The sequence below is a fragment of the Heterodontus francisci genome, chromosome 30, assembly GCF_036365525.1.
Source record: "Heterodontus francisci isolate sHetFra1 chromosome 30, sHetFra1.hap1, whole genome shotgun sequence".
Classification (NCBI taxonomy): Eukaryota; Metazoa; Chordata; class Chondrichthyes; order Heterodontiformes; family Heterodontidae; genus Heterodontus; species Heterodontus francisci.
In genome coordinates this window covers 15037809-15059540 of record NC_090400.1, presented here as the reverse complement: position 1 = coordinate 15059540, position 21732 = coordinate 15037809, and the positions used below count along the sequence as shown (strand labels likewise).

The window sequence follows — 21732 nt, the reverse complement described above, 5'->3', positions numbered from 1 at the left end:
ATGCTATGGGAAGCACGGAAGGAGACTGCTGGGGCCGTGGCAGAGATTTTTGTATCATCGTTAGCCCCGGGCGAGGTACTGGAAGACTGGAGGATAGCTAATGTTGTGCCTTTATTTAAGAAGGGCAGCAAGGATAAGCCAGGGAACTACAGGCCGGTGAGCCTTACATCAGTGTTCGGAAAGCTATTGGAAGGGATTCTGAGACACAGAATTTATATGCATTTGGAAAGGCAAGGTCTGATTAGGGATAGTCAGCATGGCTTTGTGCGTGGGAAATCATGTCTCACGAATTTGATTGAGTTTTTCGAGGAGGTGACCAAGAGGATTGACGAGGGCAGGTGGGTGGACGTTGTCTACATGGACTTTAGCAAGGCCTTTGACAAGGTCCCACATGTTAGGCTGGTCCGGAAGGTTCGAACACATGAGATCAGGGTGAGCTAGCCAATTGGATACAAAATTGGCTTGGTGATAGGAGGCAGAGGGTGGTAGTGGAGGGTTGTTTTTCAGATTGGAGGCCGGTGACCAGTGGTGTGCAGCAGGGATCACTGCTGGGCCCTCTGTTGTCTGTCATATATATTAATAACTTGGATATGAATGTAGGGGACATGATTAGTAAGTTTGCAGATGACACCAAAATTGGTGGTATTGTGGACAGTGAAGAAGGATGTCTAAGGTTACAACAGGATATAGATAAACTGGGAAAGTAGGCAAGGGAGTGGCAAATGGAACTTAATGCAGACAAGTGTGAAGTGATGCATTTTGGGAAGTTAAACCAGGGCAGGACATATACAGTGAATGGCAGGTCCCTGGGGAGTGTTGTTGAGCAGAGAGACCTTGGGGTGAAAGTACATAGTTCCCTGAAAGTGGCAACACAGGTAGACAGGGTGGTGAAGATGCTTGCCTTCATCGGCCGAGGCACTGAGTACAAGAGTTGGGACGTCATGTTACAGTTGTACATAACGTTGTTTAGGCCGCATTTGGAGTACTGTGTGCAGTTCTGGTCGCCACACCACAGGAAAGATGTGATTAAGCTAGAGAGGGTGCAGAAAAGATTCACAAGGATGCTGCCTGGTTTGGAGGGCTTGAGTTATAAAGAGAGATTGGATAGGCTGGGTCTGTTTTCCCTGGAGTGAAGGAGGCTGAGAGGGGACATGATAGAGGTACAAAAAATTATGAGAGGCATAGATAGGGTAGATAGCCAGAGTCTGTTTCCCATGGGAGGGGTGACTAAAACTAGAGGGCATAGATTTAAGGTGAGAGGGAGGAGGTTTAAAGGGGATCAAAGGGGTAAATTTTTCACACAAATAGTGGGTATCTGGAATGAGCTGCCACAGGAGGTGGTGGAGGCAGGAACAGTAGCAACATTTAAGAGGCACCTGGACAGGTACTTGAATGAGCAAGGCATAGAGGGATATGGAATTAATGCAGGCAGGTGGGATTAGTATAGATGGGCATTATGGTCGGCATGGACGTGGTGGGCCGAAGGGCCTGTTTCTATGCTGTACGACTCTATGACATGCCAGAAAAAGTTAGGACTTGTCCATTCAAGTGTTCTAGTTAAAATTTAACGTTGTGATAAGTCTTAATTACTAGCAACCTCTCTGGCACTGAAAATTAACTTTTAGAATTGTGGAATCTCATTCCTTCAGATTTTAATTATTGTTGGAGATTTTAAAAAGATAAAATTTGTTTTTACTTTCTTTATTGCCTCTTATTTTGCGTTCTGTACATGATTTTACATTAAATTAAATATTCTAAATATACACTTCCTGATGTAGATGCTAATGGTGAGATTTTAACTCGTTCAAAACCCTCCCAATCGCACAGAGTTAAAATTGGACTCTGCATATTTCAGTAAGGATTCTTCAATCTGATTGGTTGAAGAGACTTGCTGTTTTCACAAAGGTCACAGATTCCCTGGAGAGGTTCCATGCTGTTCAGACACCTGATGACCATAAGTTGCCACTCAAAAGCCCATGAAAAGTCTGTGGGCAATTGTAAGTGTAATGGATGCATTTGCTACTGATCCCAAAATTCAGGCCAATAAATGAAACATTTACACAAGGTTACAAACAGGGAGCTGGAAAGGAAACTCAGGCAGAGTGGGTTTTTTTTGGGCGAGGATTGTTAGGAGCAGAGTCTGATTCCTACTTCGAAACCTTTATATTCTGAGGTGACTAAACCTGTCCCCTGTCAACACAACTGACATGCAGCCAGTGCCTCTCTTCACTAGTCAAGCTCACGCAAAGGTTTCAGGATAAACACTGTTGCCAGTTACCCACAGCATACATGAAAGGCAACATCCCCCAGTTGGTGAATTCCTAATCTCAGCCAGGCTGTTAAGATGTGATGACAAAAGTCACCAAAGAGGGTGTGCATGAAAACAGGGGTAGGAGATACTCAGCCCACTGTCCTGTACCTAAGAGTGAGCAAGACAGGGTAAAGATTTGTCTTTCTATCTCCCTGCAACAGGCAAAGAAAAAAACAAAGGAAGGAGTGGGGAACCACCAAAGGGAGATGCTGAGATCCCAAAATGTTTGTTATTGGGCTGTTCTGTGTAAGCTGGTCTCAACCAGAGTGACAAGTGGGGCGCTGCAACTAACTTTAGAAGCATGGGTTTAGATGGTAAAGAGATGAGGCAGTGAGAATTCCTCTTGCTGATTACTATTCTGTGACACTTTCTGGATGTCAGCTGAAGACACAATCAGACTTCAATGTGATGCTCTCCAAGGTCAAAAAGCCCATTAACATTTACTGTCGTGGGCCGGAACTTTACCTTAGGCGGAAGGTTGGCGAACCCGCATCCGACTCACCTGGGGCTCCAACCCGTATTTTTCGGGTCCCCGGGCTTCGACTGGTGTGAGGTGGGTCTTCCACCTGCTTGAGGTAGGAAGTCCTGCCTAATAGAGCTGCCGACCAATCAGTGGGCTGGCAGCTCTTAGTCCCAACAGCGCCACCTTAAGCAGTGGCCGCTGATGGGACTGCAGCCCAGCATGAAGACAAGATGCCTGGGAGCCGGGAAGGAAGGTAAGTTTTGGTTGCCTCGTCGAGGGTAATCAGTCAGGCTCCGGCGATGCAAAGGTGCTCGATTTGGGGGGGGGGGGGGGGGTGGGGGGGGGAAGGTGGGTGTGTTTGGTCTTGGGGGTGGTTGGGTAGCGGGGATGGCCCTCCATCAGGCACAGTGTGCCCGACCATGTGGGCCACCCCACGATGCTTGTAAGATGCCTTAAGTGGCTACTTAAGGGCCTGGATTGGCCTGGGGCGGGCGGGCTGTTTTTCACCGCCGCCACCCTGAGTAAAGTGGCAGCAGAGGCAGGAGCGAGTTGGGAAGGCCTCCCAGTGCCAGCTGCTCCATTTACGCCACCCCCAGCCACTATCCTGCTCGTTGGAGTGGCGTAAAATTCCGGTCACGGTGATTCAGCAAGGAACCAGAACATGCCCGGTAGCTGTGGTCAGTATCATCGGTGGAATTAAAATATTAGTAAGTGTTTGGTAGAGCATTACAATGTTATGCTGATTTTAGACTGACTTCCCTATTAAGGGGACCTGCAAACATTTGCATGTAATGGGTTTGAAAACAAAGCAACAGCAAAGAATTTTACAATGCGAAGAACATGCCAAGAATGGACAAGAATGAAATGAGAAAATGCCATTTAGGGACTTCAGTTAAAAGTTACGAGCATGAAGGAGAGCAGGAGTCCTCTGGCATGCTGAGAGAGAAAGAATCATCGAGTTACCAATGAGCATTGTACACTTCCAATGTAAAGGATAGCTTTCCAATTACATCCGAATCTACATACCATAACTGGAGTCAAAATAAATGTTTCTTGTAGATGGGTGCTGAAATTCTGCACCTTTCACTACAGAGACTGAACACCAAAGAATCCCACAATTAGGGGCAAAGCTTAAATACAAGCCCCGGAAATTTGAACCAAACCAAAGGGTTAGCGGGAAATGTACGGGTCTTCTGCTGGTCAGACCAGAGATTAGTGCCCTGCTTTCTCTCCCAGCTGTTACTGACCACCTTTGCACTCCAGCTTTTTCTGGGCTTTGCTTTAAGAGCAGTCAGATGTACTGGTAGTAAATACATTCATTATTTCTCCAACTAAAACTGATAAATGAGCAACACAGTTTTGTGTAACACAAGTGGTGATGGGCTGCACTTCCTCTGTGCTCTTCACTTACCCACAAATGTAGATATGTGCACCCTCCTTCTGGATCAGGTTCCACACGTGCTCTTTATTTTTCTTCAGCAAATGCTGGACATACACCTGAGGGATGATACGAGAGAGAGGGAGAGGGAGAAAGAAAAATTAATCACCTGAAATCACAAATCCACAGATGAGGAAGGCCATTGGCCCATTTCTCCATAGCAACCTCCTGACCTTTGACAGCGATGCACATGTTGAATGGTATGACGGTTCTCTTTCACTAGCTTACCTGGAAGGCCATTCCAATAACAACAACTGACATCTAAAGTAGAAAAACATCCCAAAGCACTTGATAGGAGCATTATTAAACAAAATACGATAACGACTCAAAGTAGGAGAGATTAGGACTGGCGATTAATAACTTGGTCAAACAGCCAAGTTTTAAGGAGGGTCTTAAAAAGAATTAGAGATGGAAAGGTTTACAGTTATTAGACATACAATTTCAGAGCATGACTGGCCTTTTAAAATACATTTAAAATTATTTTATTTACTTTTTAACGATGTGCCTGCCTTAAACTTGGTTTTTCATGTTGTGCTATTGGACAGAGCTGCTCATTATTCTGCCCGTCATGCAGGCCCCCAGCTGCCAAGAATGAGGCACACATTATTTCGCCACATTGAACATTAAAACTTAAAATTGCTGCTGGGAAGAAAAGAGGGCCTATCACAAGGAATTGCCAGGCCCCTCACCGGAAAGACCTTTTTTGCATACTAGCAGACAGTGTTGGAACAAAGGACCCAGTCCCTGCTTCCCCAATATACAGAAGACCTGGTCAGACCAGTTTAGTCACATGACTAACTGACAGTTGGAGTTTTTGAATTTAAAACTCAGAAAAGCTCTTTGCTCCTGGACCGAGACCATCTCTCTCCTGTCTGCTCCCATCTCTTTCTCATAGAAATGAAGACCCATTGAATACACAATAACCCCAAGAGGGAAAAGTCTCCTACAGTGAACAAGGTTTAAGAAGAATACTGGGCCCCAATGTAAAGCAAGACTACTTACAAAAGGACTACAGTGAGCTCGAAGCACAGTAACAAGAAACTCTTGTAATATTGCCTCAAACCTCGCCACTTTATTTTTTCTTCTGCCCTTTTCAGTCTCTATTTGCATGTGTATATTGCATATGCATGCTAGCGTGGGGCGCAGCATGTATCCGTAGGCATTAATCGAATTAGAGCTCAAGTTTTAATAAATTTCACTTTTCTTCTTTAAACGGCACAGTGGCGCAGTGGTTAGCACCGCAGCCTCACAGCTCCAGGGACCCGGGTTCGATTCCGGGTACTGCCTGTGTGGAGTTTGCAAGTTCTCCCTGTGTCTGCGTGGGTTTTCTCCGGGTGCTCCGGTTTCCTCCCACAAGCCAAAAGACTTGCAGGTTGATAGGTAAATTGGCCATTATAAATTGTCACTAGTATAGGTAGGTGGTAGGGAAATATAGGAACAGGTGGGGATGTTTGGTAGGAATATGGGATTAGTGTAGGATTAGTATAAATGGGTGGTTGATGTTCGGCACAGACTCAGTGGGCCGAAGGGCCTGTTTCAGTGCTGTATCTCTAAAAAAAAACTTAAGAAAGCCTGCTTATGCTCATTTCTTTGCCTTATAATTGGAAAGTGATGAACAAGAATTCACCAAGGGGGAGCTCAAAACATGGTGTGTTTAAAAATTAAACCTGGTTACAATAAGACCACTTGAAGGCTGAAAAGGACCCCTAGACACCTTTCTCACCTGTTGTAACAGTGCCATTAACACTCTTTCTGGACTAATGCTTTGTCTTTCACCACAACCATTAACTTCCTTTGCCTTTGTCCCATGACATATTTGTCACTTAATCTCTTCTGCCCTCTGCCCTATCACACCCCTTCCCTTGCTTAAAACCGAATTCTTTTCTCACCTTTGCCAGTTCTGATGAAAAGTCAGACCTGAAACGTTAACTCTGCTCCTCTCTCCACAGATGCTGCCTGACCTGCTGAGTATTTGTTTTTATTTTCTAATAGCTATACTGGGCTGGATTTTACCGAACCCCCCGATGTCAGGTTTTGTGGCAGGGAGACCAGATAATGCCTGTGGGAGAGGAGTGCCAGCACCCCAATGCTGGTAGGGTCCGGCCTGATATTATCGGCGGCGAGGCCTCATGGTGGCCCCCCTGCCGCCTGACGACTGGACCACATTTTAACTTATTTAAATATTTAAATTAAGTGAATGAATTAATCTCGCGTCGCCTGATGTCCCTCCGCGATCTTCAGCCCGGCGGCCGGCACTCCCGCGCCTTTGAATCCACATACGGGGAAAACAAGGCAGAACACTTGTGCAGGGCGGGGTGGGGAGGGTTGTAGTTGAAAGTTTGTGGAGTTGGGGGGGCGGGGGAAGAGGTCAGATCGTAAAGGTAAATGTTTTGGGGGGGATGGGCAAATAATTAATTAATTTGTTATGGGGGGGTGGGCGAGGGGCAAAAGAGATGCATTTATTTATTTTAATTCCATTTCCCTTTAAGTACTTATATTTTCCAGTAAAGCTGACAGCCCTATAAAAATGGCATCAGCGCCCACGCACATGTGGACTGTCGTTTTTTTCCACCGCCAAAATCGTTGAAATTCAGCCCACTGTGTGAAGAAGTGTTTCCTAATATCAGTCCTGAACTTGCTTTTAATTAACTTCTGTTTACCCCTCTCCCCACAATTCACCATCTTATTGCCATGGTTTACAGCGGGATAATGCTCAGGATTAACATTTACTGTTCCACTTACTGTCTTATATACCCTGATAAGGTCTCCTCTCACTTTCCCCTGAAGAATCCAAGGTTTTCTAATCTCTGCACCATAGCTTGATTCTCTGACACTAGGGACTTTCCTCACAGCCTTTCTCTACACCAGATCCAGAACTAGCCTCTTGCATCTCAGTTACCAGAACCGAACTCAGTACTCAAGCTATGTTCTGACCAGAGCACTATTCAGCTTCAATGTGACGGTCTCAAGACGTACTCCACTGATTTAGCAGTAGAGCTCAGCACCGTTTTTAATTGTTGCAGTGACAGGGAAAGTATTGAGTATCGCTCCCAGATCCTTCAGCTTCTCCTCAAGAGAGATTAACACTTTTCACCAAGTACGTCACCTATTTTGTTGTTCTTCCATTCTGTAATGTCTTATATTATTTGTATTGAATTTTAACTGTCATAGTCCTTCCCAATTATAAACTGTATCTAGGTTCTTCTGGAGGTCCTTGGCTGTTTCATCAGACTTAAATGTTCCTCCACCCACCCCTTCTGAATGTCACGTGCTGATGTACATTGGAAACAGGAGTTCCCTCTCACCAATCCCAAGGCTCTACTCCAGGAATTGGTGCTGGGGTCCAATTGTTTCTACATTCAGAGCTACACTCAGAAACCCAATGAAAATCTGCAGATGGGATCAGTCCAGAATCATTCCCTTAAACAGTATCCACTCATTTCTTGCTCTCAATCAATTCCTTACCCATTAAGTTTTCATCTCAACTACCCATTGCCTCAAGGCTCTCACCTGGAACTTTATGAAGTCTAGATATACTATATCACTGGGTATTGCAACATAATTGTTTGGAGATGGGCCCAGCACCAATCCCTGGGAGATATCGAGTAGCACTTCAGGAATTTAACTTTGCTCATCATTGCCCAAACACTGGTTAAGTATTTTTTGTAAAAGTTGAGGACCCACTTCATCAGGATTTTTAAAACATGAATATGTTCCTCCGTTATCTTATCAGGATGAATTCAAATCCCTAAAATAGTCAGCTTCCAAGCATTGTATTGCATGAAATTCAGTAAATTGTAATTATGTAAAATCAGGATTTCTCTTGGTGTAGTGGGTGGGGGGGAAGCAGAAAGGGGAGAAAATCATGCAAGGGTAAGCCATATCTTATGGCCCCAGCTCGGTTTCACAGTGGTTCACCTTCTCCGCCTGGTCTCTGGAGAACGCTACATTAAGCTGAGTCAGGACACCATCCTTCTGAAACTGCTCCAGCTCTTCCTGATACAGGTAGTCCTCATTCTGGTGACGACAGCCATAGTACAGTACAGTCTCTCCAACCTCCTTCCCTGTAAAACAAAGTGCAATGGTCTCTTATTCGACAAACATATTCACCCATGTGCATAACTCATAAGGCAATAAAGGTCAGTTCAGGATTAAGGATGGAAGGAGATGGCTGAAAAGAAACAGAATTTGGGGGAGACGAAGCTGTGAGGAATAGGATTTCTCATCAAACAATATTCTAGACAGCAGCCGGTAGGTTTTTTTTATTCTTTCATGGGATGGGAGTGTAGCTGGCCAGGCCAGCATTTGATTCCCACCCCTAATTGCCCTCGAGAAGGTGGTGGTGAACTGCCTTTTTGAACCACTGCAGTCCATCTGGTGTAGGTACATCCACAGGGATGTTAGAAAGAGAGTTCCAGCTTTTTGACCCAGCAACCTTGAAGGATGGTGTGTGGTTTCGAGGGGAACTTGCAGGTGGTGGCGTTCTCATGCGTCAGTTGTCCTTGTCCTTCTAGGTGGTAGAGCTCGTGGGTTTGGACGATGCTATCGAAGGAGGCTTGGCGAATTGCTGCAGTGCAACTTATATATGGTACACACTGCTGCCACTATGCAGCATTGGTGGAGGGAGTGAATGTTTAAAGTGGTGAATGGGGTGCCGATCAAGCGGGCTGCTTTGACTTGAATGGTGTCGAACTTCTTGAGTGTTGTTGGAGCTGCACTCATCCAGGCAAGTTAAAAGTATTCCATCATACTCCTCACTTATGACTTATAAATGATGGATAGGCTTTGGGGAGTCAGGAGGTGAGTTACCCGCTGAAGAATTCCCAGTCTCTGACCTGCTCTGGTAGCCACAGTATTTATATGGCTGGTCCAGTTAAGTTTCTGGTCAATGGCAATCTCTGGGATGTTGATAGTAGTACTATATCAGCACATTATATGCATAGCTCAGCATCAGGAGCTGGGGCTTTTACAGCAATCTTTTTCGTCCAAGTTAGAAATGAAGCAAACAAATTGACTAAGTTCCAAGAACAAGATAAATGAGAAAATCAAGTAATACTGGTTATATGACACTGATTATAAGGAAAGATATATTGCAGAGGCAAGGAGTTTCATTGCTTTGAGATTGTTTGGTTTGGGGGTGGGGAAAAGAGGTGCAGTCAGGGAATTAGATTGAAAAAGAATATCAAAAGGTACAAGGATAGAGTAGCTTGTGTGATTTGACTAGATGGATCATGGCAAAAAAATGCTGGCGCAGGTTTTATGGGCAGAATGGCCCTTTTCTGTGGCATAATATTCTAGGATGCCTTATCTCTCCTGGAGATACTCATTCCATTAGCGTGGGCAGGAGTGCGTCTCATAGGGGGAATATAATCAGGTAGAATGGCCTGTGTCTGTGTTGTGATATCTTGCTGGTCTAGGAGACAGAGATAGGTCTTGATTCTAACACGGTGAAAAGGCCTTCTACAGATGTTAGGTTGATACAAAATAAGGGTTAATTAAATCCAGCTGACCAATTAGTGAGAAACATTTTTAGTTTCCCCAGCAATCTCAACATCCTGAAACTGAGTTCAAGCCAGATCCCAGGTTTCATTTGTTGGTGTGAATCGCCAAAAATGGGAGTTTGGATTGGGTGGAACCAACTATTTTCAGCTTTGACTATTCAAAACAACATTCAGACATTCACCTCTGGCAGCACGATGGAGTTTGTAAAGCCTACAGTACAAGACAATGCCAGCCTAATCAAATGAAACAGCAGTGGTTCTAGGTGTTCCCTTGGGGTTCTGGTCTGGGCTCAAATGCTCGCTGAGTTATTTGTAATTCAGGCCCAGGACATTAAAGAAAACCTGAAGCTTCTGCATGTTTAAACGTTGAGAGACAACCGACATATAGTGAAGGAACAGACAGCAAACTGAACAGCAGCAATGGGGGCAGAGAACAAGCAACAGTGGTGGAGGAGAATCAGATCAGCTCAAGGCAGTGCAGGAGCAGGCCAGGATTTTTAAAAAAATTATTCATTCTTGGAATGTGCATCGCTGGTACAGTCAGTATTTATTGCTCATCCCTAATTGCCCTCGAGAATGTGATGGTGAGCTGCCTTCTGGAACTGCAGCAGTCGTGTAGTATAGGAACTCCCATAGCGCTGTTAGGGAGAGAGCTGCTAGATCTGTTCTGAATCCATCCCATTTAACACGCAACATAATGGAGAGTGTTCTCCGTGTGAAGTTAGGACTTCGCTTCCACAAGGACTGTGTGGTGGACTCATGGACAGATGAGTCTGTGACAGGTAGACTAGATGAGGTCAATTAGGTTTTTCCCTCAGGTTCTCTCACCACCTGCCAAAGGCCCAGTCTGGCAGCCATGTTCTTCAGGACATGGCCAGTAGCGGTACTACTCTCAGTGATGGATATTGAAGCCTTCCATCCAGAGTACATTCTGTGCCCTTGCTACCCTCAGTGCTTCTTCCAAGTGGTGTTCAGTGTAGTGGAGTACTGATTCATCAGCTGAGGGAGGGTTGTAGGTAGTAACTAGCAGGACGTTTCCTTGCCCACGTCTGACATGATGCCATGAGACTTCACAGGGCCTGGAGTCAATGTTGAGGACTTCCAGGGACACTCCCTCCAGACTGTATATCACTGTGCACCACCTCTGGTGGTTCTATTCTGCTGGTGGGACAGGACATAGCCAGGAATAATGATGGAGGAGTCTGGGACAGTCTGGAAAGATATGATCCTGAGTATGACCAGGACAGTCTGAGGGGCAGCTCTCCCAATTTTGGCTCGTGTTCCCCGATGTTAGTGTGGAGTTCTTTGGAGCATTGACTGGGCTGGGTGCCTTTGTCATGTCAATGCCGGTGGTCTGACTGTTGTTTATTCTTATTGCTTTTGTAGTGGTTTGATACAACTGAGTGGCTTGTTAGGCCACTTCAGAGGGCAGTTAAGTCAACCTCATTGCTGTGGGTCTGGAGTCACATTTAGGCCAGATCAGGCAAGAATGGCAGATTTCCTTCCTTGAAGGACATTAGTGAACCAGTTGGGTTTTTACAACAGGCTGGTAGTTTCAGTCACCATTACCTATTCCAGACTTATTTAATTAAGTGAATTTAAATTCCCCAGCTGCTGTGGTGGGATTTCAATTCACATCTCCAAATTATTAGTTCATTACTCGTTCTTTTGAACAGCAAAGTGAGTGAGTGAGGTAGCTACAGGCAGCCAGCTGATTTTTGCACAAGATGTTTGAATTTATTTTGTATGGGGGTGGGGGAGGGGAGCTTCATTTGTTTTATAGTTATAAGTAGTCCATTACTATGGCGGCTTGTGAATCTAGTATATGTGTTCTGGAAGTGAAATACTGTGCTACTCAATGGTGATTTGCCTCCCCTAATGAACAAAAAATATTATATGCCATAACATTTGAAACTAGTATTTTAAGTGGAGAATTAAGTATTTGGAAAAAATAATTGAATTGCATGTGGAAACAGCAAGGGAATGGAATCAGAGCAGATAGTTCGAATAGAGGGAGCAGTACAGGCACAATGAGCTGAATCGCCTCCTCTGTAATTAAACCTCCATAACAAGTTATTACAATATATATCTATACGCAACTCAAAATAGACTGCTGCCAAGCCAGTGACCAGATTCAGTTAATAACTTTATACAGAACTATATCACATGTCAGATACGTCACACAGTATTTCAGACAATAGACTACTTTGTAAAACTAGAATGTGTGTAAGCACGACAACCATATTGCACATAGCAATATACCACACACCATAGCACAGCGAATAACTAATTTGTTCCTGATGGTGTTGGCCGAGGGAGGAATGTTGGCCAGGACACCGGGAGAGCACTCCCTGGTCTCCTTGAATAGGGCTGTAGGATCTTTAATGTCCAACAAACATGCATCTCTCAGTTCAATACCACCCCCAAGGATGGCCACTTTGACAATGCAGCACTTCCAGTTTAAATCATGTGCTCCAATGGTAGAGTGGGGAGGCCTGCATACACAACCTTCCGATTCAGGACCAAAAGCTACCAACTCAGCCAGGCTGGCACAAAAACCCTTTTCTTAAAAAAAAACATAGAAATTAATATATTCAAAATTGAGAGTGTTATAAATGCCTGGTGCCAAGGTAGTGCAATAAAAATGATCTAACCAGAATCATCAGTAGGGAGCGTGCTCCACAGGCAAATCTTGCAGCAAACTTGTTGTACAGATCTCAATAGAGGTGGGGCAGCAACAGAGAAAGAGGGAAAGAAATTGAAGCAATATCTCAAGACAGCTAAAGGGAGGGAAAAGAGGGAAAGTCTGCGTTCAGTACACATTGAAAGTTGACCAAGTCATCCAAACAAGAAAAGGTTCAGTCCCCTGCAAATGATAGAAGTATTGTTTTGCTCCTGTACCTTGCTGCTTCAGCCAGGCTCGTTCCTGAATAAACCCAACAAAGGGAGCAATCCCAGTGCCAGGTCCGATCATGAGAATGGGCGTACTGGGTTTGTAGGGCAGCCGGAACTGAGACTTCCGTACATACATTGGGACAGTGGACTTGTGATCGATACCAGTCGGCACTTTGTTGCGTAGCCAGCTCGTCGCCACGCCCCTGTTGATGCGACCTGCATTAGATGTGTACTCCACCACAACTGCACAGATATGAACGGAATCAGAGTGAACCTAAAACACAACACACTTTATAAATCATTTAAAAATAACAAGTGAAATATGTGCTGAGCACATTACATGGCTATTATCAAATCGTACAACACTAAATCACTGCCAGGTAAATTAATGTTTTTCTTTAGCACTGCGAGATATCATTCTGTTAACTATAAAAATATAAGTTCTTACAGAAGCATTGATGTCCCAGTTAGTTGCTGTGTAACAAACACTTGCAGCTACAGTAGATCCTTCTAATGGTGTCAGGAGATAAGACTACAGCTCAAATCAAACTGTTGCTTCACATGCTGACTGAGTATTGCATAATGATACCCAAAACTAACTGCTAGCACAACCTAGGTTTGGATGTGGTTTCTGGTTCCCTGTCCGATTTCTTATGATATGGTTAGGGGTGAAAGCCTGAAGAACACCAGGTGAGGTGCACTGGATTTTCCTTCCACAACTCCTCATGTGAACCCCTAGAACAAGGTAGGTGCCCTGATCTTTTAGGCAGCAAAGTCCAAAGACTGACATTGCACAAAACAATCAGCAAGCTCTCTTTATTTGCCTGCCCTCAAGGAGCCAGGCACAGCCAAGCTGTTTTGCCTTCCAACTCGCTAGTGTTTTGTTGCACATCCTGTTGCATAAAAGTAGTACAGCTGGTCCCAACACCACTGGCTACTGCAGCCACACAAACCGGTATCTTTCTTTGAGGTCTGGTGGCATCAAATCGACATGTAAAGTCCCAGTCCCCACTAAAACAAGAGAAAGTGTGTGCATTTTTATTGTGCTTTTTGTGACCTCAGGACTCCCCAAAGTACTTTGGAAGTGTAATCACTGTTGTAATGTAGAAACGCAGCAGCCAATTTGCACACAGCAAGCTCCCACAAACAGCAGAGAGATAATGATCAGATTTTTTAAAAATGAAGTTCCATTGTTTGGTTGTGGGATAAATATTGGTCAGGATACCAGAGATAACTTCCCTGCTCTTCTTCAAATTAGTGCCATGGGATGTTTTCTGTCCACCCAAGAGGGCAAATGGGGCCTTGGTTTTGCATCATATTTGAGAGACTGCACCTCTGACAGTACAGCACTCACTCAGTACCGTGTGGAAATATCAGTCTAGATTATGTGCTTAAAGTCTCTGGAGTGGGACTTGAACCCACAACCTTCTGACTCATGGGCGAGTGAGCTACCCACTGAGCCAAGATTGCAGGCAGCAACTCCTCACTTTGCTCAGACCAAAGCAGGCCTTGGATTAGGGCAAGACATAAAGGCAACACAAAGTGTTCTACATTTACATGAACAATTTCAACAGAAGGCACTTTTCCAGACAACTCTTTCTATGAATTTTGAACATTTGGCTTTCAGTCCTACAGCAATGATGTCCATGTTACTTTTAAGTAGTTAGCTGCAAATTCACAGTAAAATTTTAGTACCAGGTGGTTTACAGCACCACGCTATTTGACTAGCTTTTGACTCAATTTGAATAAAGTCATCCTTTTAAAAACTGAATTTTTAGAAAATGATCAGTTTGCTTTTACTATTTGTTTTAAAAAACAAAATCGAACTTCGTTCTGACAGAACCACTGGGGGGTGAATTAAAATGCATAGACTCAAAATGTCATGAAACATCACAGATTAGTAGTTGCATCAGCTGCCAGGGTCAGGCTTAACTCGATGACACAGGTGACCAGATGATGCAATCGGAATTTATTAAAGAAGTCAAAGAACATTCACTGAACAAACGTTTGTCAGTTTTTTGATCTGAAATTTTTAATTTGCTGATCTGTCTATTTCTAGTATGATCAATACCATATTGCAAATGATTTATACACAGGATAGCTGTTATATTTCTACATAAATGTCATTCATTCAGCATTTCTCAGCAAGTCTCACCTTTGAAGATGAAGCAATAGAATAGTAGCGGGCCTGTAACCGTGGCAACAACTCACAGAGATGATCAATGGGCGGGCGGACAGACTGCAGATCTTGTAAGATGGCCAAAATGTTCCTCCTGTCTTCCACCACCCATTTGAGGTATTGTGACTGAAACACAGTGTACAGTCATCCTTACTACAAAGAGACTACCTCAAGTTCAAACATTTATCAGCTTTTGTTTCTCCTGACCTTGGGATGACAGAATATACCACATGCACAATACACTATTCAACAAATAATTCGAAAGAATCAGCACAGACTGATGGGCTGAATGGCCTCCTCTGTGCTGTACTTGACTATGAACACATTCCCTACATTTTACTGAACTCAGAAATATCAATCACACTAGTCACCATAGGATATGCATTTAATTACAAAAATTAAATAAGACAGGTGACCAAAAGCTTGGTCAAAGAGATCGGTTTTAAGGAGTGTCTTAAAATAGGAGAGAGGGGTGGCGACGCAGTGAGGTTTAGAGAGGGAATTCTAGAGTTTAGGGCATAGACGGCCGAAGGCAGATTTTGTTTTAAATGCTAGAGTAGAAAATAAAATGGAAGAGACAGCGAGTGAGCAAGTGCATGAGAGTGTGCAAGAGATGGAGAGGACACAAACCAGTCACGTAAATGGATGCTCAATTAGGCTGCAAACAAAATTCACTTTAACATTTTCACAACTAGGTCCTCAATAAGCACTGATGCACTTTACCTTTCCTTCAGGGGAGGATAAAGCCATTTTCCGGAGAAATTCTTGCTCCTTTGTGTCTGATGCGTACTGTGCCAGTTCATAGAGAACATTAGTGCGCGGAGGATTGGTGATATCTAGATAATGTGACAACGCTGTTCGATACGTCGTCGGGCAGGGGAATGGGTGTTTCTTATTGGACTCCTCTGGAAGCATACAACCACAACAAAGGATAAATTAACAGCACACTGGAGAGAGCACTTGTTCAGCACTTCCATTGTAATGAAAATGATGAAGATTTGCATTTGAAGCACTTGAATAATAACTGATTTCAAACAAAGCAAAACAAGTCCCACTCCTGGGTAAGTTATTACACTTGTCCAAATGGAGGATAAGTCTGTGTATCTTTTTATTTTATCATAGCTCATTAACCTATCCACATCAGCATTAGCACAGAGACAGCCTGCAGGACTTTTGTTTATATAGTCATGTTTAAACATCAACTCAGAGGTTTTAAGAACCTCTTGTAGCAGCTGGAAATGTTGATTTCAGTGCTTCTGACTAGATTCATGATAAGTCACTTGCTTTGTCAAGTCTGACAGTTTACTTCAATTGGTTTATATGGTAGAATCGGGCAGAGTCAGCATGGATTTATGAAAGGGAAATCATGCTCGACAAATTTACGAGAATTCTTTGAGGACGTGACTAGTAGAGTTGATGAGGGGGCGCCAGTGGATGTGGTTTATTTGGACTTTCAGAAGGCTTTTGACAAAGTCCCACATAAGAGATTAGCGTGTAAAATTAAAGCGCATGGGATTGAGGGTAGTGTATTGCGATGAATAGAAAATTGGTTGGCAGACAGGAAACAAAGAGTAGGAATAAGCGGGTCATTTTCTGAATGGCAGGCAGTGACTAGTGGGGTACCGCAGGGATCGGTGCTAGGACCCCAGCTATTCACAATATATATTAATGATTTAGATGAGGGAACTAAATGTAATATCTCCAAATTTGCAGATGACAAAACTGGGTGGGAGGGCGAGTTGTAAGGAGGATGCAGAGAGGCTTCAGGGTGATTTGGAAAAGTTGAGTGAGTGGGCAAAAGCATGGCAGATGCAGTATAATGAGGATAAATGTGAGGTTATCCACTTTGGTAGCAAAAACAGGAAGGCAGATTATTATCTGAATGGCTATAAACTGAGAGAGGGGAATATGCAGTGAGACCTGCTAAGCATGCAGGTGCAACAGGCAATAAAAAAGGCAAATGGTATGTTGGCCTTCATAGAGAGTTGATTCGAGTACAGGAGCAGGGATGTCTTGCTGCAATTATACAGGGCCTTGGTGAGGCCACACCTGGAATATTGTGTGAAGTTTTGGTCTCCTTATCTGAGGAAGGATGTTCTTGCTATAGAGGGAATGCAGCGAAGGTTTACCAGACTGATTCCTGGGGTGACGGGTCTGCCGTGAGAGGAAAGATTGAGTTGGTTAGGATTATATTTGCTGGAGTTCAGAAGAGTGAGGAGGGGTCTCATAGAAACCTATAAAATTCTAACAGGACTTCACAGGGGAGATGCAGAAAGGAGGTCCCCGATGGTGGGGGAGTCCAGAACCAGGGGTCATAGTCTAAGGATATGGGGTAAACCTTTCAGGACTGAGATGAGGAGAAATTTCTTCACCCAGAGAGTGGTGAGCCTGTGGAATTCGCTACCACAGAAAGCAGTTGCGGCCAAAACATTGCATGTCTTCAAGAAGGAGTTAGATATAGCTCTTGGGTCTAAAGGGATCAGACTCTAAAGGGCGAAAGCGGGAACAGGTTACTGAATTGGATGATCAGCCACGATCATAACGAATGGCGGAGCAGGCTCGAAGGGCCGAATGGCCTACTCCTGCTCCTATTTTCTATGTTTCTATTTAATCTTAATTAAGAACACACTTTTGTCAGGTTATAAAAGAGTAAAATAAAAATAAAAGGTTGAAAGCCCGGGCAAGCGGGATCTGTACGCGGCATCACTGTTCAAGAGAAATACCGCAATTAATTATGGCAATGGAGTAAACTCTAGGGGTATTCATTTTGAATTTTATTTATTCTTTCCATGCCTTATGTCCCCACTGGTGTTGCAATTACTGAATTAGAGACTTATTAATCAAATAACAAGAACAAACTCCACAACTTGCAAAGAGCTGGGAGTTTTTGCTATGTCACATATCAGACATTGGTACTGTTAACCAGCCCCTTCCCCACACAGCAAATGCCAGCACTTTTTCTTTGAATGTCAGCTAAGTGTTTAATATTTCACTATTCAATCCAGCTAACATTAGACATTCTTTCCTCTCTGCCTTTCTTATGTACATCTTTTGCTGAATGAGGAAGCTAGTTTGTCACTCACCATCAAGATTTTTTAAGGAAAATATTACATCTAGGTCTGAGTTTAGTATTTTGCCAATTTCACTGACGATTGCTGAATCATTGATGGGGAACACTGCCACATGATCTCCACTTTCATACCTGCAACAGAACAGGAAAAAAGAAACCTACACAATGAATTATAAAATAGGAATGCAGAGTAACAACTATCTACGTAACTGGCCCCAAAAATCAGACATACTCTCACATTCCCCATAATTCCCCCAAAAAGTCTTCCTTTGCCAAGAGACTACAACAATGCCACATCAATCTGCTGACACTGTCTCCACTGGGCAAGCTGGGAATTGAGCCGGTTCTGGTCACCTTTGCCCTCCTCCGTTTGAGTTTTGAGCTCTCAGCTACATTGAACAGTTTATGAATACCCTTTAAGAGCTTGAAAACTTTGATAACCTCTCTATGATGCATACTTTTCCCCAGTGTTAATATTCCCAATTTGTTTAATCTCTCCCCCAAAATTCAAGTACCAAATCTCTTATTATTTTACTTGTCTTATGTGACCCCCCCCCCCCCCCACCCCTCTAAAACCAGGATGTCTTGCGTAGTACAATGACTGAGTGTCCAAGATGGGGCTGGGCCCATCCATTTACCAGTTCACTGCTACTTCTGGGACATATATTCTATCCCATTATACACCTCAAGATTTTTTTGCCTTCTTTTGCAGGTTCAAGTCCCACTCCAGAGACAAGAGCACATAATCCAGTCTGACACCCCAACGCCATACTGGGCACTGCATTTGTCGGAAGTGCCATTTTTTGGATGAGGCAAACAGAGGTCCTGTCTACCCCTCAGGTGGATGTAAGAGATCCCATGGCACTATTAAAAGAAGAGCTGACGCATTCTCCCCAGTATCCTGGCCTACAGTTATTCCTCAACCATCACCTAAAACAGATGATCTGGTCATATTTTTCATTGCTGCTTGCGGGATCTAGCCATGCACAAATTGGTGCTGTATTTCTTATATTACAGCAGTGACTACACTTCAAAAGTACTTAATTGGGCGTTTTGGGACGTTCCAAGGTCATGAAAGGCTCTTACAAATGCAGGCTTTCTTTTTACTGCTGTTGAACACTGCACTGAACTGTTTAACCATACCCCCAAATTGCATCCCTGCAATGTGCCCTGTCGTCTATCACTGCTCACCCTATATGTGTAATCTTAGAATTTGAGCTAAGCCAATAAAATATGCATCCAGAACCAATTTCACACACCAAGAGTTGACCCTAGAAAGCCATAGATACAAAGTCAACTGTGGTATTTAATAGGGAGTTAGACGGTACTAAGGTCATTAATATGGAAAAGCAGATTACTAGGATTATAGAACATAGAACATTACAGCGCATTATAGCTAGAAGACAGTCAAATTGGCATTTTAAGCAGATTATTGGGTGGCAATCCTTGTTGATCTCTAGCCAACAGGTGCCAAGGATCCTAACAACACCCAACTAAGGTCAACAAAGTGAGCACAAAATAAGGATTATTACTTGAAGCCTCCTTGTTTTGCATGGGTCCTGCTGTCTATCTATTGGAACATCTAGCTGTCCCTTAAACGAGTCCAGTCCCATCATATCAACCCCCTCCTGGGAACCATTTCTAGCTATTAATCATTCTGTGTATAAAGAATTAGTTCCTGACATAGGTCTGACTGTCCTTCACAATCCTGAATTTGTGCCCTCTTGTCCTGATACCTAGGTGTATGGATTCAGGTTTACTTTCTCCAACCCTTAAAAAAATTAAAAAAGGAACTCAACGATGTCCACTAGTATTTAGACATATTTCTGTTGGACATACAATTAAAAAACTTCAGTGTAAATAAAAGCAATATATATCAACTCGTTTTGTAATTCATAAGATGCCTCTATCATTTCTAGTTTGCAACCATATGTGAACTTGACCAATTTGCACTGAGTTTCTTGATCCAAGACACTGCTGAAAATTAGAAACAATAGTGGTCACAATAGTCATTCATGTTTACCCATTCAGTACTTCCCTGCCATCCACTAGCTTGCCATAACTCCGATCAAGTGCCTCTTTACTACTCAGCCACTTTTACGCTGTACGCTACAACTTGAGTTTATCTAATAACACTTAGTATGAAATACCATTTAGAAGTGGACCGACGCCATGTCATAGGGTTTTCCAGTGTCCATTTGGGTTGTCACATCCTCAAAAGTCGTCGAGGAGGTTATTCAGGTTTGAGCTTCCCCTCCTTAATTCACACTGACTGCTATTTATTAGACTTTCATTGTACAGATAATCCTCAAGTTTCCTCTTGATAATTCCGTTATTTTACATAGAACAGCCCATCAAAATTTCCAGCGCATTTGTATCAAAGTCATTAATTCAGTTTAGATTATTTTTGCTTGGGGACAGGTTACTCATGACTTTCCTTGTAATGAATCAGAGGAAGTAAAAATTCAGAATATTAACCATCCTGTGCTCATCCCCTGTTTCAAGCCAATCAGTTTTTTTTTTTAATGGTTTTCACCTCCTTTCTGACTGCCCTCTTATTGAAGTACCAAACAAGCTTCTCAGTGCTATGCTTATGAAACAAATTCATATTCAACAAGATTCCAAAGGGTATTCATTGCTTGAAGAAACCAATGCCCAAATATGAAAGTCTTTCATACTTTACCTAATCTTTGAACCAGTGATGTCCAACTCCAGGTGCATGAGGTGCCGATCACCTCCTTTATTTAGCTTCCGATTCACTGTCACAGATGCCAAAAATGGATTCTTTGCATCAAAAGGCCTAAAATTGGAAACAGCAACTTTTTTGAAACAAACATTAGAGTGGTGTTCACATCAAACAAAAGTAACAAATGAATATTTGTGTCAGAAAATGGCAAAATAGGAAGCCTGGAAGATGGACAGTTTCTAAAATACATCCCAGCAGTCATTTTATTCAGTGCCAGGAATAAACCTACTCTTACTACAAATCCACAGGTTGTAAAAATTCAAGCTTCACATGTTCTAGCCCATACTTCTTGACTGACTCCACCTTTTATTCTACTCCAATCTTGGTAGTCTACTCCACTGTGGGTGAGAATCATACATCACAGAAGGAGACCATTCAGCTCATCATGCCTGTACCTCATGAAAGAGTTGCCCAATTTGTCCCACTCTCCAGCAATGCTTCCCCTAATTTTTCTTGCATTTTAAAAGTCACTGAACTTTCGCAAAGTTGTGAGTGGCATTTTTATTCCAGATTGCAACAGAGCTCAGAGGAAACATAGCTCTCCTTAAAATTCCTTTTGCCCCTCCCATTCTATCACTACTCTTACAGCTCCCTAACACTCCACTCACTGGTTGTGCTCTCCTCACACCCCATTCTGCCCCTCTTCATATCCTTCCCATTCTACCTGCCCTCAAACATCCCACACTGGAATGTTAGCTCGTCTTTCCGGACACATGAGCTCGCACTCTCAAGAGCATAGATGAAACGCGAAAGGAGTGAGAAGACGCACATGGTTTGGAAGTCTGGGCTTAGATTGTAAAAAACCTTAAAAATCCATTCTGAACAGTGAAATAAAACTCCTATAATCTGGTATCTCATCCATTATCCATTAACCTAGATAGCTTCAAATAACCTACTGTTGCATGTGGCTCAACCGACGTTAAAGGTTGGCTTCATTGGCTATGCTCTCTATATATTATCAATAACCACAACTGCATCATAAACCTAACCATTCAGAAAACATTAGATGCTCATCGAGTCTAAATCAATTGATCAACTTCATCTCAGGCTCTGCGTTTATCTGGCCACAATGGGCCATGCCCACTGGGTTTGTTTCCTTTAGTTGCTGTGGGCCTTTTTGGGCCATTCA

The 21732-nt window shown here is 43.3% G+C and overlaps 1 protein-coding gene across 9 annotated transcripts in view; it reads right to left on the bottom strand.

Moving 5' to 3' along the window:
* The window catches only part of LOC137346590 (NADPH--cytochrome P450 reductase-like), a 105219-nt gene that overhangs the window by 6447 nt on the left and 77040 nt on the right, over nt 1–21732 (bottom strand). For all 9 annotated transcript variants that reach the window (XM_068010109.1, XM_068010112.1, XM_068010114.1 and 6 more), the window contains 7 exons: nt 20541–20657; nt 17871–17989; nt 15511–15692; nt 14764–14913; nt 12615–12882; nt 8131–8276; nt 4186–4271 (listed from right to left, as the gene is read on the bottom strand). In XM_068010109.1, the coding sequence (XP_067866210.1) occupies nt 4186–4271; nt 8131–8276; nt 12615–12882; nt 14764–14913; nt 15511–15692; nt 17871–17989; nt 20541–20657 (1068 nt within the window). The remainder of the gene's footprint in view (nt 1–4185; nt 4272–8130; nt 8277–12614; nt 12883–14763; nt 14914–15510; nt 15693–17870; nt 17990–20540; nt 20658–21732) is intronic.